Consider the following 12,802-nt stretch of genomic DNA (forward strand, 5'->3'; position numbering starts at 1 on the left):
AAAAAAAAAGAAAGGAGAAAAAAAAAAAAAAAAAAAAAAAAAACCAAGAACAGGGGGAAGAAACAAAGCTTACGAAAATAAAAAAGCAATTGATCATATCCACTTTGGATAACTTTGTTTCCCGCCCAAAACGCCGTCCGATTGATGAAGCCGGGTATATCCAGCACCGTGATGCAACATGTACTGAGAATGAATAAAAAGAGATCAAGGGGAGGGGGAAGCCAAGATAGACATCGAGTACCCGTCACGGCCTTGCACAGTGGCAAGACTCGGCTCGAGCCATCACCCCATCACCCCTAGGTTAATATGGGCAGAATTGGTGTTTGGTGTTTCATCGAAAAAAAAAAAAATAAACAGAAACAGCTTTTGGTTGATACGAAGTGATCATAGAATCCATTTCGTCATCTGGCCCCGATGCCGAACATGCCTACCCCGTAGCTAGCACTTCTTTCAGACATGGGGGTTGACACCTTAGCGACGTGGTCCTGATTAGATTAATTTTTATCAACAGGGTTGGTCACTGTCCATGGGAATGCAATACCTTCTTGCGTTTCTTCTTCCCAGTTCCCTCGCCATTCGAGTAGAATCCGGGGTCATCATCATCATCCACAAACCCTTCGCCATAGCCGGCAAAGCTATTATCATCGTAATGTCTCTTGCGACCTCTGCTAGGCCGTGGCCGTTCTGCTTCCTGTGATCGTGGAGATGCGGCATAGGATTGAGTAGAGGGACGACCAGCAGTTGGGGCTAGGGCAGCCTTCTTGCCAGTCTCGCCTGGCGCTGGATTCTTGGCCTGCTTTTCATGACCCAAGATATCTTCCCAGAAATCATTGTTAGGAATGGGTCCTGGTTCCATTTGCATAGCCCGCAATTGAAGATTTTGTAGCGCCGAATCCATGTCTGAAACCTTGATGGCCTTGCCATGCACCTTCTGGTTCTGCCATTCCTCTTCAGGCCATAGAGTCATGTACCTCAGACTGCCAGGAGCACCAATTTCCTGCTTGAGGGGTTTGTTCCGTCCAGCGAGTCCCAGCCCTTTCAGCTTTCCTTCGTATGATTTCCTGAGCCGGTTGATCTTCTCCCCTGTCACGGGATCCATGCGTGCTACCGAGTGCGCGATTGAGCCTAACCCATAGAGAGAAACGAGATCCACTGACGGGTCTGGACCAGTAACGATCGGAGCTGTCAAGGAGTAAAAAGCAGTGTTAACAACTTCAGTTCCTAGAATGTGCAAGATCAGTGCATTCACGCAGCTGCATGTAGCAGATGCCATGATGCATTTTGGGGAATCTTACAGCTCTTGCAAAGATGAAAAGCCGAGGTTAGCTCTTTCTGAAGAGAATCCAGATCAAGACTGAGGGTATCTGCCCGGCGAGTCGGCTCTGTATCTACATCCATAGCGTCGGGGTCTGTCGAGTGCTGACCCTGCCCGGTGGCAAAATTGTTATTGCTTTCTGTTTGTGAGGACTGCCGATCGTGGTCGGTGGGTCTGTGTTGTGTTGGTTGCTGAGCGGGACGTGCTCCCGAGATTTCTGCCGAGTCTTGTATCCCCATATTGAAAGATTTTCTCCCCTGATCCACATCCTCCGAGGTCGCATTCGCAGGATTACCACTGACACTGCTGGCGGGAGTAGGGAATGAGTTGGTTGTGCTCATTGTGGGCTGCTGGGAGACTTGGGTAGACATCGGCGTAGAGGACGGGGGGGAGGAGATGTTCGAAGGTTGGACCGTCGCCTGATTCGGTGATGTATGCGAGGATATGAAGTTGGCGGCATGACTTTGTTCGCTCACCGACATCAACGGAGGAGATGTCGGGGTCTGGGGGATGTGCTCCGAAGAAATGGGTAACTGATGATTCTCTTTCAGAGACCCGGCGGCGGGCGAGGAAGGTGAAGGAGGTCTTGCTTGAAAGGATATAGGGTGAGTGCGATCAGACATGAGAGCCCGAGGAAAAGTTCAGCATGCAGAGACGGTATTAACCAGAGCGGCTCTGGATCCGAATCGCAAAGTTTGATACCAGTGCCTGGAGAGGGGGGTCCCGGTCACGATCGACGGTCACTCAAGCAGGCGAGCAAGTCATTCAACGGGCGGACTAGATCATCTGCATTCCAAGGGACTGGAGTGAATCCCTTTAAGTGGTACAGATTGGGTGGCTGATGAGTGGCTGTGGTGAAGGAGAGTGATGATGGAGAGACAATCCTGTGGTCAAAGCCGGCGAGGATGACGGCGAATTGATCCATTCACGTGACCGGTCTTGGCCCGATGTACTTTATCTGGCACCTGCATTGTAGATTCTATTGATTTATGTACCGAGTATGCATTCATGTATTCATGTATTCATGCATTCATCTATTTATTGTGATTCTCTTACTTGTCTCTTTATTCTCAATACAATGCGACAAAAGGAGGGCACCAATTGAGGACTGCAAACAATCATCTCCTTAGCGAGTGGCGAGAACAATAAGTCGCCCAACAACAAACTTTATTCAAAGGCACATATTTACCGGGACTAAATTCCCGATGATTGATCAAATATTCACTGTATTGATATAAGAATGGGGAATATGTAAATCAGATTACATGTCGCACTCTTTAGATGTTAGTGGCGGATCGGATCCCCCGTCTTATCTGCGCCCATTATTATCCCAACCCGCCAAGTCATGAAAGAAAAATATATCAAATGGAACTTGAAACAATTGAAAAATGGTATCTCTTTTACTATTGAAAAACTATTCACCGAGAAAAACAATGTCAGGTGGTCTCAGGCCTTTCTCGGCATGGGCGACCTCTAGCCCGATTGGTAACATGACCATTAAAGAAGACATATTTCATTGATGTCAGAAGATGAGCCAGCCCAAGACAAAAATGGCAGTGATATATCGGGAATCAGGAATCAAAACACAATTCCCCACTAGACGCCAAAGCTCTTCAATACGAAATGATCCCCGCACACAGAATGAGACCGATTGCGTCAAACCCTCAGGACTGATAGTACGCATTATACTCATTAACCAGTTGGGCAGATACATCGGGTATATTGTGTTCGAGGGAAGCCAGAAGCTCAATTTGCTCTTGTTGACTGAGGGTGCGCTCACGCCATGAAGGTACCGGAAAGGGCTCATTAAAGTACTGAGAGTACTGGTCTCCAATGGAGGTGGACCAGTTCATGGGATCGACAGTTGCATCGGTGTATGCCAAGTGACCCGCGGTTGTTGAGGCAAGTGAGAAGTTGGGATCCCAGCCTTGCAGGCCAGGAACAACTGAAGGTATCGTGTTGTAAGGGGTGTTCGGGTCGATTGATACATCGGGGTAGAGTGTCGGCCCAACGTAGGCCTCTGACGTATAATGTGGTGCCACAACGTGGGCTGTGAGTGGTGGGTGCATGTCGAATGCAGAAGAAACCGACGGCATTTGTGGCTCTTTGGACGGCGGAGGGACCACTGCAGGTGGGGTTGATTCTTGAGTGAATGTAGGATCAGCCGATTGTCCCCTGGAATAAGTACCGTTTGAGGCGGTATCGCCAATTGATAGGTTGCCTGCACGGTGTTTATTGGAATAATAGGAAGCGGTCGTACTGCTTGACGGGCTGGACATCGCTGGAGGGGTCATTCCCTGGGAGGATGTTGGTGTAGGATGGTTAGAAGGCGAGTGTACAACAAACGATTCTTCTGTCCTGTATGCTTTCAAGCACGCAGCAACAAGGCGCCTGTAAAGAAGGTAGGCAGATTGAACACCCGGCCAACGTTCAGCGGAAAATACAATGACTTCAAGGGCCATATCCAGGTGCCCTTGGACTTCCTCAATGGTGTGCTCTTTTCGAATTTCGGGATATGAGAGGGTCCAAAGCACGGTATTTAAAGCCATGAAGAGAGCTTGCACAAATACCCATGTCAGGTCGACAGATCCAGTGATCATCTGTTCCTTATGCATGGCAATATTGAATATGGCTGCATCATAACAGGTTTTGGCGGCATGGACGGTTGGCTCGGGGATCTGCGGCGAGGGACGATACATGAGAATAATAATGGTGTTTCCTCTCCCTTGAAACCTGTAGAAGTAACTGTTAGTAAAGTGGCATTTCAGGAAAATGAGAATATCAACCAACCATTTCACATTGAGCCCACTGCCATCGTCGTTCTTAGGGGTAGTGGCCATCCAATGGTCAATTTTGGCCAACATTTGAGAAAACCATGGATCCTGATCATCAACTGGGCTCTCTCGTCTGTTCGAGTAGAGCATTCTCCTGGGCTCCAATTGGAGTAGTCGCATTTTGAAAAAGTGAACTGCAATACACTTTGCTAGAACGGGTTTCGCTCCAGGGGTGATCCCCTCGGCAGTGATGTACCGGTCGTCCACTAATTCAAAGAATTTCACATTGATATGGTCGTGGCTGACGCAGTAGCTGCTGCATCGACCCAGGCTATGAGAAAGACCGAACTCCATTGATGAGACGATCCAAAATAACCTTCGGCGCATGTCGATCTCCAAGGGATTCAATGCTTTCCCACACGGTGATTTGGTGACGGTGGCTTCTTCGGTCAATCCCAAGTCCTGACAAAGTTTGGCAGCCGTCCCCACGACCCAGTACGCAGCTGTGCGAGTGGGCGTTACCATTGAATATGAGGCAATGAGGACGAGACATTGTAGAGCCCCTAAATCCATTCGTTTGAGCGTGGGTTCCAGGTAGGGCAAGGCCGCAAGATAATAACTATCAGCGAGGCCAGCATATTCTGTACTCATTTTCTGCATACTGATGGCAATGACCATCCGCAGTTGGAAGTTCTTGCAGGGATCTGCGGAGCCATCGAAGACCTCCTCTACCTCTTGTCGAAATGTAGGCTCGTGCAGGAGGGGAAGTAGTGCTTGTGCTATACAACAAGTCAGTCACATGAGCTACGAGGGAAAGAGTCCGAGCAAAGTAATCGCGGTACCTTTGGCCACAAAAAGATCAATCAATTTATAGGTCAGGGCCTTTGGAGGTAGGTTGGGTTGTGGGATCGAGCTTATCATGGGATATACTTTTGATGTTGGCTTCGAGTCTTCTTTAGCAAACGCGTCTTTGATCTCTTGTGCGGTGAATTCGGGAACAACATCCTTGATGCTTTTTGAATCGGTGTTCTGCTTCGCCATCTCCATGACCAAACGAGTCATAGCGATGCCACTTGAGGCACCAAGGTATCGCGGCTCATCGTTCTCTTTGAACCGGATGCGCCCGGCGCCTCGCACCATCAACTCGGCATCGGCAGCATGTTGTATCTCATTCTCAGCTTTGGCAAGCTCTTTTTCTAACGCCCGGGCTTTCTCTCTGAGCGATACGATATAGGTTCGAGGTATAGTTGAATCTCGGGCCGAGTCATAATACACGCACTTGGCATTGCTTCGTTCGCAGGGCGCACATCGTGGAATTCCGGGGTCGCATCTGGACTTTCGCTGCACAGAAGGTTGGTCAGTTCCGAAATAGCACCGCAAATGAAAGAAGAAAAAAAGGCATGACCAAGGGACAGAGGGACGAGAGATCCGAGATGGTGGGGACGGGGAGGTGGAGAGAAGGGACCAATGACGCATCCATACCTGTCTACACCTTGTGCAGGCGGTTAATGTGTGAGCGATACGACCGTCTGGTGGCTCTAGGGAGTGTAATTCTGGTGACTTCAACCCTGTGGAGGAGTACTCGGGACTCGAGGTCATGGTGGGCCAAAAAGGGTATAAAAGATGAAAGGAAGGTCAAGAAAGGACCAGTCACATCATCCGCGATTTTATACCCAAGGTACCTTTCGAATATCAAAATTGTGAACAGTCGACATGATGAGGCTCCCGGGGCCTTGACAAGGGGGGAGTTCGGAGTTTTGAAGATATGAAGAGAAGAAGTCTGGAAAGGGAATGGGGCCACCGTGATTTCCAAGAGAGGGGCCTCGGTCCAGATCTGGAGAAAAGGTTGGGCGTGGGACAAGGTGAGGTGGATATTTATGTGGAGGCACAGGGCAGCTGAAAAAAGAGAAATTTTGTAATATTAGATATACAAAGTACGAAGTACAGGTGTTTTACAAAGTACTCCGTACTTTAATATAGATTAATATGTGAGATCTATTTAAGAGGACTTAAGAGGATTTAATAAACATATTAATAGACCAAATCAATAGGCTGAACACATAGCTCCTTCACAAATTTAGAGAACGGGGAGATTCTCGCCAAAAAAAAGTCCGTGCGGTTCCACCGATCTCCCTCCCCTCCAATTCCTGTCCTATAACAATCCGTTTCGTGTAAAAAGAGACATTTGCTTTCAGTGGAGTGATTCTCTTTTTCAACGTCTTCGGCCAAGGCTTATTTTTTGGATTACCTTAGTTGCTAATCTTTTCCCCTCCTAGGGATCAACTTATGCAGGTTCATTCCTTTTGGCTTTGTACTAAAGATACCTAGGTATCTCCTCCATTTCACATCACGTGAGTGTCTATTGCCCGTTTCGGTGTTGAGTGGAGATGCAGGGGGGGAAGGAGAGTGGGGGTCCCATATCCTCGAATTTGCTAACCCGTAAATGATCAGTATAATGAACAGATATGTCTGTTATAGCCACCACCTTCTTGGATAATCCTTTGCTCAAGGTGAGTCGTCCAGTCGCTGCTTGCTCGAGATGTCGGACCGCGAAGATCAAATGCGACGGCAAGCTCCCCGCATGTTCGGCTTGCGAAAGAGTCGGCAAGGCGACCACTTGCTCCGGGGCAAGTGATGAATTCGCCAAGGGAAAAGAAAGAAGTTATGTCGCGTCACTAGAAGGATATTGTGAGAAGCTGGAGAAAAAGATCAGTCAGATGCGTGCTCGATCAACCTCGCTATCTGCTGAGGGTGATGGGATCCCTCGGGAGATGTCGATCACCTCTGTCGCGTCCGAAAGTGCATTGAGCTCGGCGCACCGCAGAGAGGTTTCGGATATTGACGATTTAGTTGGCGATTTTGGTTTCTTGTCAGTATGGCCGAATTGCTTTTTTTTACTTTTCTTTTCTTTTTTTGTTAGCCCGCTGACATTTGAAAAGGTCCGTTAATGCGACCTCGCGTGACTTCCACGGCATCACATCGAATACCTCCTTCGCCAACCTTCTCCTCTCAGTCGCTCTAGCCAATTCCTCCCCACCATCCTCTCCATATTCACTACCTGCACGGCACGAAGCGACACCATTGCTACAATACTATTTCGATAATGTTTTTGTTCAGCTGCCTTTCTTTGTCGAAACGAGCTTCTGGACCTCGGTTGATGCCGTATATCAGTCAGGCGGCCGGTTTGCCAAACCGTTCGACCATTGGATGATCCGCATGGTTCTTGCCATTGCTTCAGCATCAGTGTCATACCACCACAATGATAAGAACCATCAAAGGGCATGGGCTCTCGTGTCAGAAGCTTTGACTTATGCCGAGGAAGTCCTCCGCCCTGGGTCAATCACGGGAATCCAAGCAATCTTACTGCTTGCTCAATATTCTTTGGTTGACCCAGTACGCTTCCGTAGTTGGTATTTGGTTGGAATGGCTGTCAAGGTTGCGATTGATCTGGGCTTGCATCAAGATCCTCCTGCTGAAGTTTCGACCAATCCTGATCGACTTGATATTCGTCGGCGTGTGTTTCATTGCATATATTGTCTAGACAGGTTTGTTTTCATTGTGTTCCTCGATTGCCACCCTGCTAATCTTTCGCTACAGAGGATTGAGTCCTGCTATGCAGAGAACTTACTCGTTCTCCGACGGTTCTGTGAATGTTGCATTGCCATCAATTACCGCACCAGGGGCCCCTATAGAACAAACTCACATTTTCTTACGCAACCCGGCCCCTGCTTTGCATATCATTAAAATCCGACAGATTCTGTCCGCGGGCTACCAAGAAATGCACTACAGTGGACGCGATCCATCCCCACAACCCCTGGTCCTCATTTGGACTCTGTGCTGGCGAGCCCGGGAGTGGTTCCACCAATGCCCCCAGAATGCTCCCAACCATTTTTCACTTCTATATCGACTGGAATTATTATACACCATTATCATCTTGCTATCCCCTTCACACCGATATCCAACCCTCCACGACTACAACAAAGCTCTCCTATTCGACCGGTGCATGGACTACATCAGCCAAATCCACCAGGTCCTAGAAAATCCCAGCGCTCTACCCTTCCTGACATACCTGGACATCCAGCGCGTGCACCAAGTGGGCCGATTATTTGTCGATGTTCTGTCAGACAATTACGACAAGCTCATTAGCGCCGCTGTTCCCGCACCCCCATCCGTCCCCGCTGGGACCCCAGAACCGCCAGTACTGGATGCCGAGGACTTGTTCAATTGTCACGCACGTGCCATCCGCTGCCTATCCTATATTCGTGACATGCTCAGATATTGTGATAGGAAGTGGGACATGCATGGACATCTAGAGCAGTTCGAGGACGAGTCTGCCTCCATAGAGAAATCTCTGATGGATGGCTCGATGGGCTATATGTCGAATCAGGGGATATATTCTCAAGACCCGTTGTCGGGGATACCGCTGGCCGGCGATGCATACCCGGGGTACCATATCGGGCTGTGAAATCATTTTCTTGTAACATTTGGGCATATGAATTTGGAAAAAGAAATGAGCGTGATTCTTTTTGTGTTTGTGAAATACCCCTCCACCTGCTGTGCATAATGAATAATATATACTGCGAATTGGTCCAGTAAATGGATCAACTACGCACTACTAGCACTTAACTGGATATTACTTCGAGCTGCAGCAGACCCCAACTTTTCTTCTATATCATGGTGATCTAGCATTGCCGAGCGCGTCTTTGAGGACTGAAAAGCCCTCGGATATGACATGCACTTACTAGACATCGGGGACGGATTCGACAACACTAACTGAAAGAGAATGGTAGATCCCTTGCGTGAGGTGCTTGCGCCGAAGTTCCCAACCAGTGACTTTGAGAGCGGATCCGGTGCGCTCCTATGCCCATCCGTTCCTTACGGTAGTCTGCTAACTGATTGCGCGCCGGACTCAGAATAACGTCGACCATATGGGGATCATCAAATTATTGTCCAAGCTTTTCCGCCTACCAGCCGACCTGGCTACAGTATTTTTTTTCTGACAAATGAGACCAACACACATCCAAGGATATGCGCTCAACACAGCCAAATCACCAAATTCAACCCTATGCCTTCATCGTCCTCTCAATGATGGTGGCCATGTCTGTGATGACTCGCTCCGTGGTCTCTACGGGGCTAAAATGAAACTTATCATTAGCTGCAGCTCAAACCGAAGTTAAATATAAAAAAAGGACTGCGAACCAAGATACTTGAGCTCGTTGCTCCATGAGTGTTGCTTGCGATAGCAGTAGATGACGGGATAGGAGTATGAACAAGCGTATACTCATCGACGTGGGATGGAGCACACCCTCCAAAGGTGAAGCCGGGGTTTGGGGCAATGCTCAGTGGCGCTGAGTGGTATAGATCACACTGTTTTCCATGCTCGACATGGAGCCAAGCTTGACAATTATCCACCCTACCGCACCAGTTCAGACAATCGGTAGCGGTTTCAATGTCATAACTGAAGGTGATTGCAGCACGGCTAGAGAAGGAGATTGTCGAATTGTGGACATTTGTCCAACATTCAGATGCAGCTTGAACTCCAGTGAGGGCCAGAGCAGTGGCCAGGAAGATTGACGCGTAGATAGAAGTTATCATATCGCTGATCAAACAAGAGAGAATGTGTGACCTGGTCAACCACGGACGGCGTTAAGTAAATAGAAAAAAGTCTTCCTCATTTGAATCCTCCTCACAAACACCCTTGCCCTTTTTCGGCGTATCGCCGGACTACGAAAGCTATCCCCCCACTCCTCTTGGTATACGCCCGTACCTGCAATCTAAAACGGTCGGGTTCTTTGTTTTGTGACCCACTGTTCCATGTAATTCTTCCAATGGCGATATAATAAATTGTAGATACATATTGCAATTGATGGTGCGCCGCCCTGTAAGTAAGCTAAGCTAAGTACTCCGTAGTGACCGAGTGAAAAGGGTTTAGACACTAGCGACCCTGCGACGGAAAAGAAAAGTGGATATGTCTTTCGGAGAGCCTTGCCAATGCCTGGACTCCGAGGATGAATTGGACCCGAAGATTACCCAATGCAATGAGTACTCGTAGTATGTACAATCAAGACACCATATACAATAGAGTGAGGCCACCAGCACTAGTTGACACAGCGTATATCATAGCCTATTTTCGCCGGTCAAACCGTGCTATCCACAGAAATTGCTTTTTTACAAGCTTCTTTCCAATTTAGGTGCTAGCAAAGATATTACAAGTAACCTAAGGCTACCGTAGCACCAAAAAAGGAACTATCCGACACTAAATTATATTCCAAGTGGGGGAGTGACCCGGAGGCAAACTCTAGCCCTGAGTGCGACTATATGGGCTTTGGCGGACCTCATCTCATTTCGCAAAACCACTCATTGATTAGTAGATCTTGGCAGTGTCTAAATGTAGTTAAAGCCTTCAAGCTCTGGATCAAAGACATGTGACTAACTATATCCCCGACTGTCCCTTGTATAGAATAGAGGGTGGTTAACTTCCGCAATGAAGATATCCATCATTCCATCATCTAGAAAATAATCTACAAAGTACAAAGTCAAAGTACAAGTACAAGATGCAAAAGTCAAAAAAACTACAGCACGAGCCTCAGCGGGGCCGGAGGATGCCGATCCGCGGCCCGGATCCCGGAAGCAACTGATTGTTGGCCATAGTTCTTAATAAAAGCCATATCAGCAAAAATAGTGTCTATTCCGTAGTCGATATAGTATTCCGGTCCTGTCATATAGATTCTGTACTTGGTCGATGCTCTTCTTGATCCGGTCATTACCGGGATTGAGCGAAATTTAGGTGGCGCTTGACACTAGCCCTAGAAGGTTACCAGATGACTCTCTTGCTGAATTAGCGTCGGCACCATGCAAATGCTCCACGAGGAAATTAGCCACTAATTTTCAAATGGCCTTCTTAGCAATTAATTCAATTGGCTATGAGGGTTGGTTTTTTATGTGACCCACTTCAAATTTCCCAAGTGCTTTAATTATTTACCTATGTTGTACCGCTGATTTTCTCTATGTTGTATACCTGCTATTTAGCAACTGTCACTCCTTATACTACTCCGTACCTTGTTTCTGAATGTTTGCGTTGCCCTAGCCAATCTCGTGTGTTTCTCGATTTTGCCAGAAAGGAGCAAGGAATACAAAATTATTGGGCTTATCAGTAGCGCAATTTAGTCAACTCCTTCCCAACGGGAGGGTGTACCCCGACTCTCTATTGGGATGAAAAATGTGCTACCATTCGAGATCTGTAGAGTAGGCGTGAGAGAACGCAGTTGGTTCCGGGATTAAATAAACAGATGTATATATATCGTTGCTCGGGGTGTTGATTCTTATTTCATTCTTACAGATGGAATACAAGAGACTTCCCATGTAATATGAGGTCGAAGTTGATTGTCAATCAACTTGGTTCTTCGTATATTTACATCGGTCGAGCATTTCTCTTTAGTCTTGTCCAAGGGGCCATCTGCCTGTTTCATTATCTCATCATTCTTTTATCATCTAGCGTTCGACTAATAAAATGAAATATTCCATCGGCTGTTCGTGGATCAGCGTCTTGTCGACCCCCAATTCCCCCAACACCGTCGCAATATTCTCCAGCATAGTCGTTTCCCTTCGCACAATGCATCTCTTTCCCTTGAATTGGTAGCTGCGTTGGGCCCCATGTTCAAGCAAACAGCGGTGTCTTATACCACGGAGAGGTCCGTTTCGCCAGGGAAGACCCTTCGCGACATAGAAGCCGTCGCAACATATCCAAACTCCCACTTTTGATGGCCTCATCAAAACAAAAAAACCAAAGGCACTGCATCTCCACCCTCAAAAGATTTTTACTTCTACATGGAGGTATTGACCTATATACATCTATGTTTACATACAACTATGTGGTTCTTGGGTTTCAGTATGAGTGTCCCCTCGTCTCAGCATTAGCTATATCTAGCTTCGCTGGAAACATGGTAATTTTTCTTTCAAACCCGATCTATTATGTCTGAGATAAATCTCAAGTCGACAAAAGGTTCAAGTTGTTTGTGGTCTAAATATCGAAGAATCCAATATTCGTGAAAGCGGTAAGACCAGGGCCTGCTCACTACTAAATTGGGAATGCAGTTAATTGCCTTGTTCTGGCGTCTCTGGAAGACTCAAATAGTAGCTCGGTGTCCCAACATATTTATATGGGGTATCCCTCGGGCCCCTAAAGACGCCATCATCATCGACATCTTTCTGGATATCTTGGATTTTTATGTGGGATTCAGGATCATATATCGATATTGCCATTCCATTCGCAAATTCAGGTGCGAGTCGGACACTAAGCACGCAGGTATCATTCCCTTCGCCTTGAACTTGAACCAGGAGCAAGGTGTGATCTCTAATCGTCTGGTCGTCCGCGATGTAGAACAAGTTTGCTGCTACTACATTTCCAGTGACGCCTTCTCGAAGAATACGAACAACATCGTCGATGTGTTTCCCGTGGAATGCAGATTTCTCGTAGCAGTCATACAAGTGCATGGCGGGGCTTGCATATTCTTCGATCTCTGAGTCAGATTCAAGGATACAGAGGCTCTCTGGTCGGAGAGAGCTTCTCTGATAGGCTGTGAAGATAATATGGGAAAGTATCTATGAATATCAATCAGTCAAGAATCTCGGATGCTTATAAAAGGGACTCTCTCACATTTGGTGGAATATGTTGTATACGGATAATTGGGAATAACACGTCCATTGGTGCAAG

At 47.4% G+C, this 12,802-nt stretch overlaps 4 protein-coding genes across 4 annotated transcripts; 1 reads left to right on the plus strand and 3 right to left on the minus strand.

Moving 5' to 3' along the window:
* Positions 1-517: 517 nt before the first annotated feature.
* On the minus strand, positions 518-1,797 carry PEX2_104170 (uncharacterized protein; the record flags this gene model as incomplete). The annotated part of the gene is made up of 2 exons (XM_016747687.1): positions 518-1,219; positions 1,297-1,797. 2 exons carry the CDS (start codon positions 1,795-1,797, stop codon positions 518-520), a joined length of 1,203 nt encoding a protein of 400 aa, XP_016593173.1.
* Positions 1,798-2,979: 1,182 nt separating this feature from the next.
* PEX2_104180 (uncharacterized protein) lies at positions 2,980-5,688 on the minus strand (the record flags this gene model as incomplete). The annotated part of the gene is made up of 3 exons (XM_016747688.1): positions 2,980-4,868; positions 4,932-5,430; positions 5,572-5,688. 3 exons carry the CDS (start codon positions 5,686-5,688, stop codon positions 2,980-2,982), a joined length of 2,505 nt encoding a protein of 834 aa, XP_016593174.1.
* Positions 5,689-6,806: 1,118 nt separating this feature from the next.
* Positions 6,807-8,554, plus strand: PEX2_104190 (fungal specific transcription factor domain-containing protein; the record flags this gene model as incomplete). Its single annotated transcript, XM_016747689.1, has 3 exons — positions 6,807-6,958; positions 7,029-7,634; positions 7,687-8,554. The coding sequence occupies 3 exons, from the start codon at positions 6,807-6,809 to the stop codon at positions 8,552-8,554; spliced, it is 1,626 nt and encodes a 541-aa protein (XP_016593175.1).
* A 3,629-nt stretch (positions 8,555-12,183) lies between these two features.
* Positions 12,184-12,793, minus strand: PEX2_104200 (uncharacterized protein; the record flags this gene model as incomplete). Its single annotated transcript, XM_016747690.1, has 2 exons — positions 12,184-12,690; positions 12,746-12,793. The coding sequence occupies 2 exons, from the start codon at positions 12,791-12,793 to the stop codon at positions 12,184-12,186; spliced, it is 555 nt and encodes a 184-aa protein (XP_016593176.1).
* Between the last annotated feature and the right edge of the window lie 9 nt (positions 12,794-12,802).

Source organism: Penicillium expansum (genome assembly GCF_000769745.1).
Source record: "Penicillium expansum strain MD-8 chromosome Unknown contig362, whole genome shotgun sequence".
Lineage (NCBI taxonomy): Eukaryota > Fungi > Ascomycota > Eurotiomycetes > Eurotiales > Aspergillaceae > Penicillium > Penicillium expansum.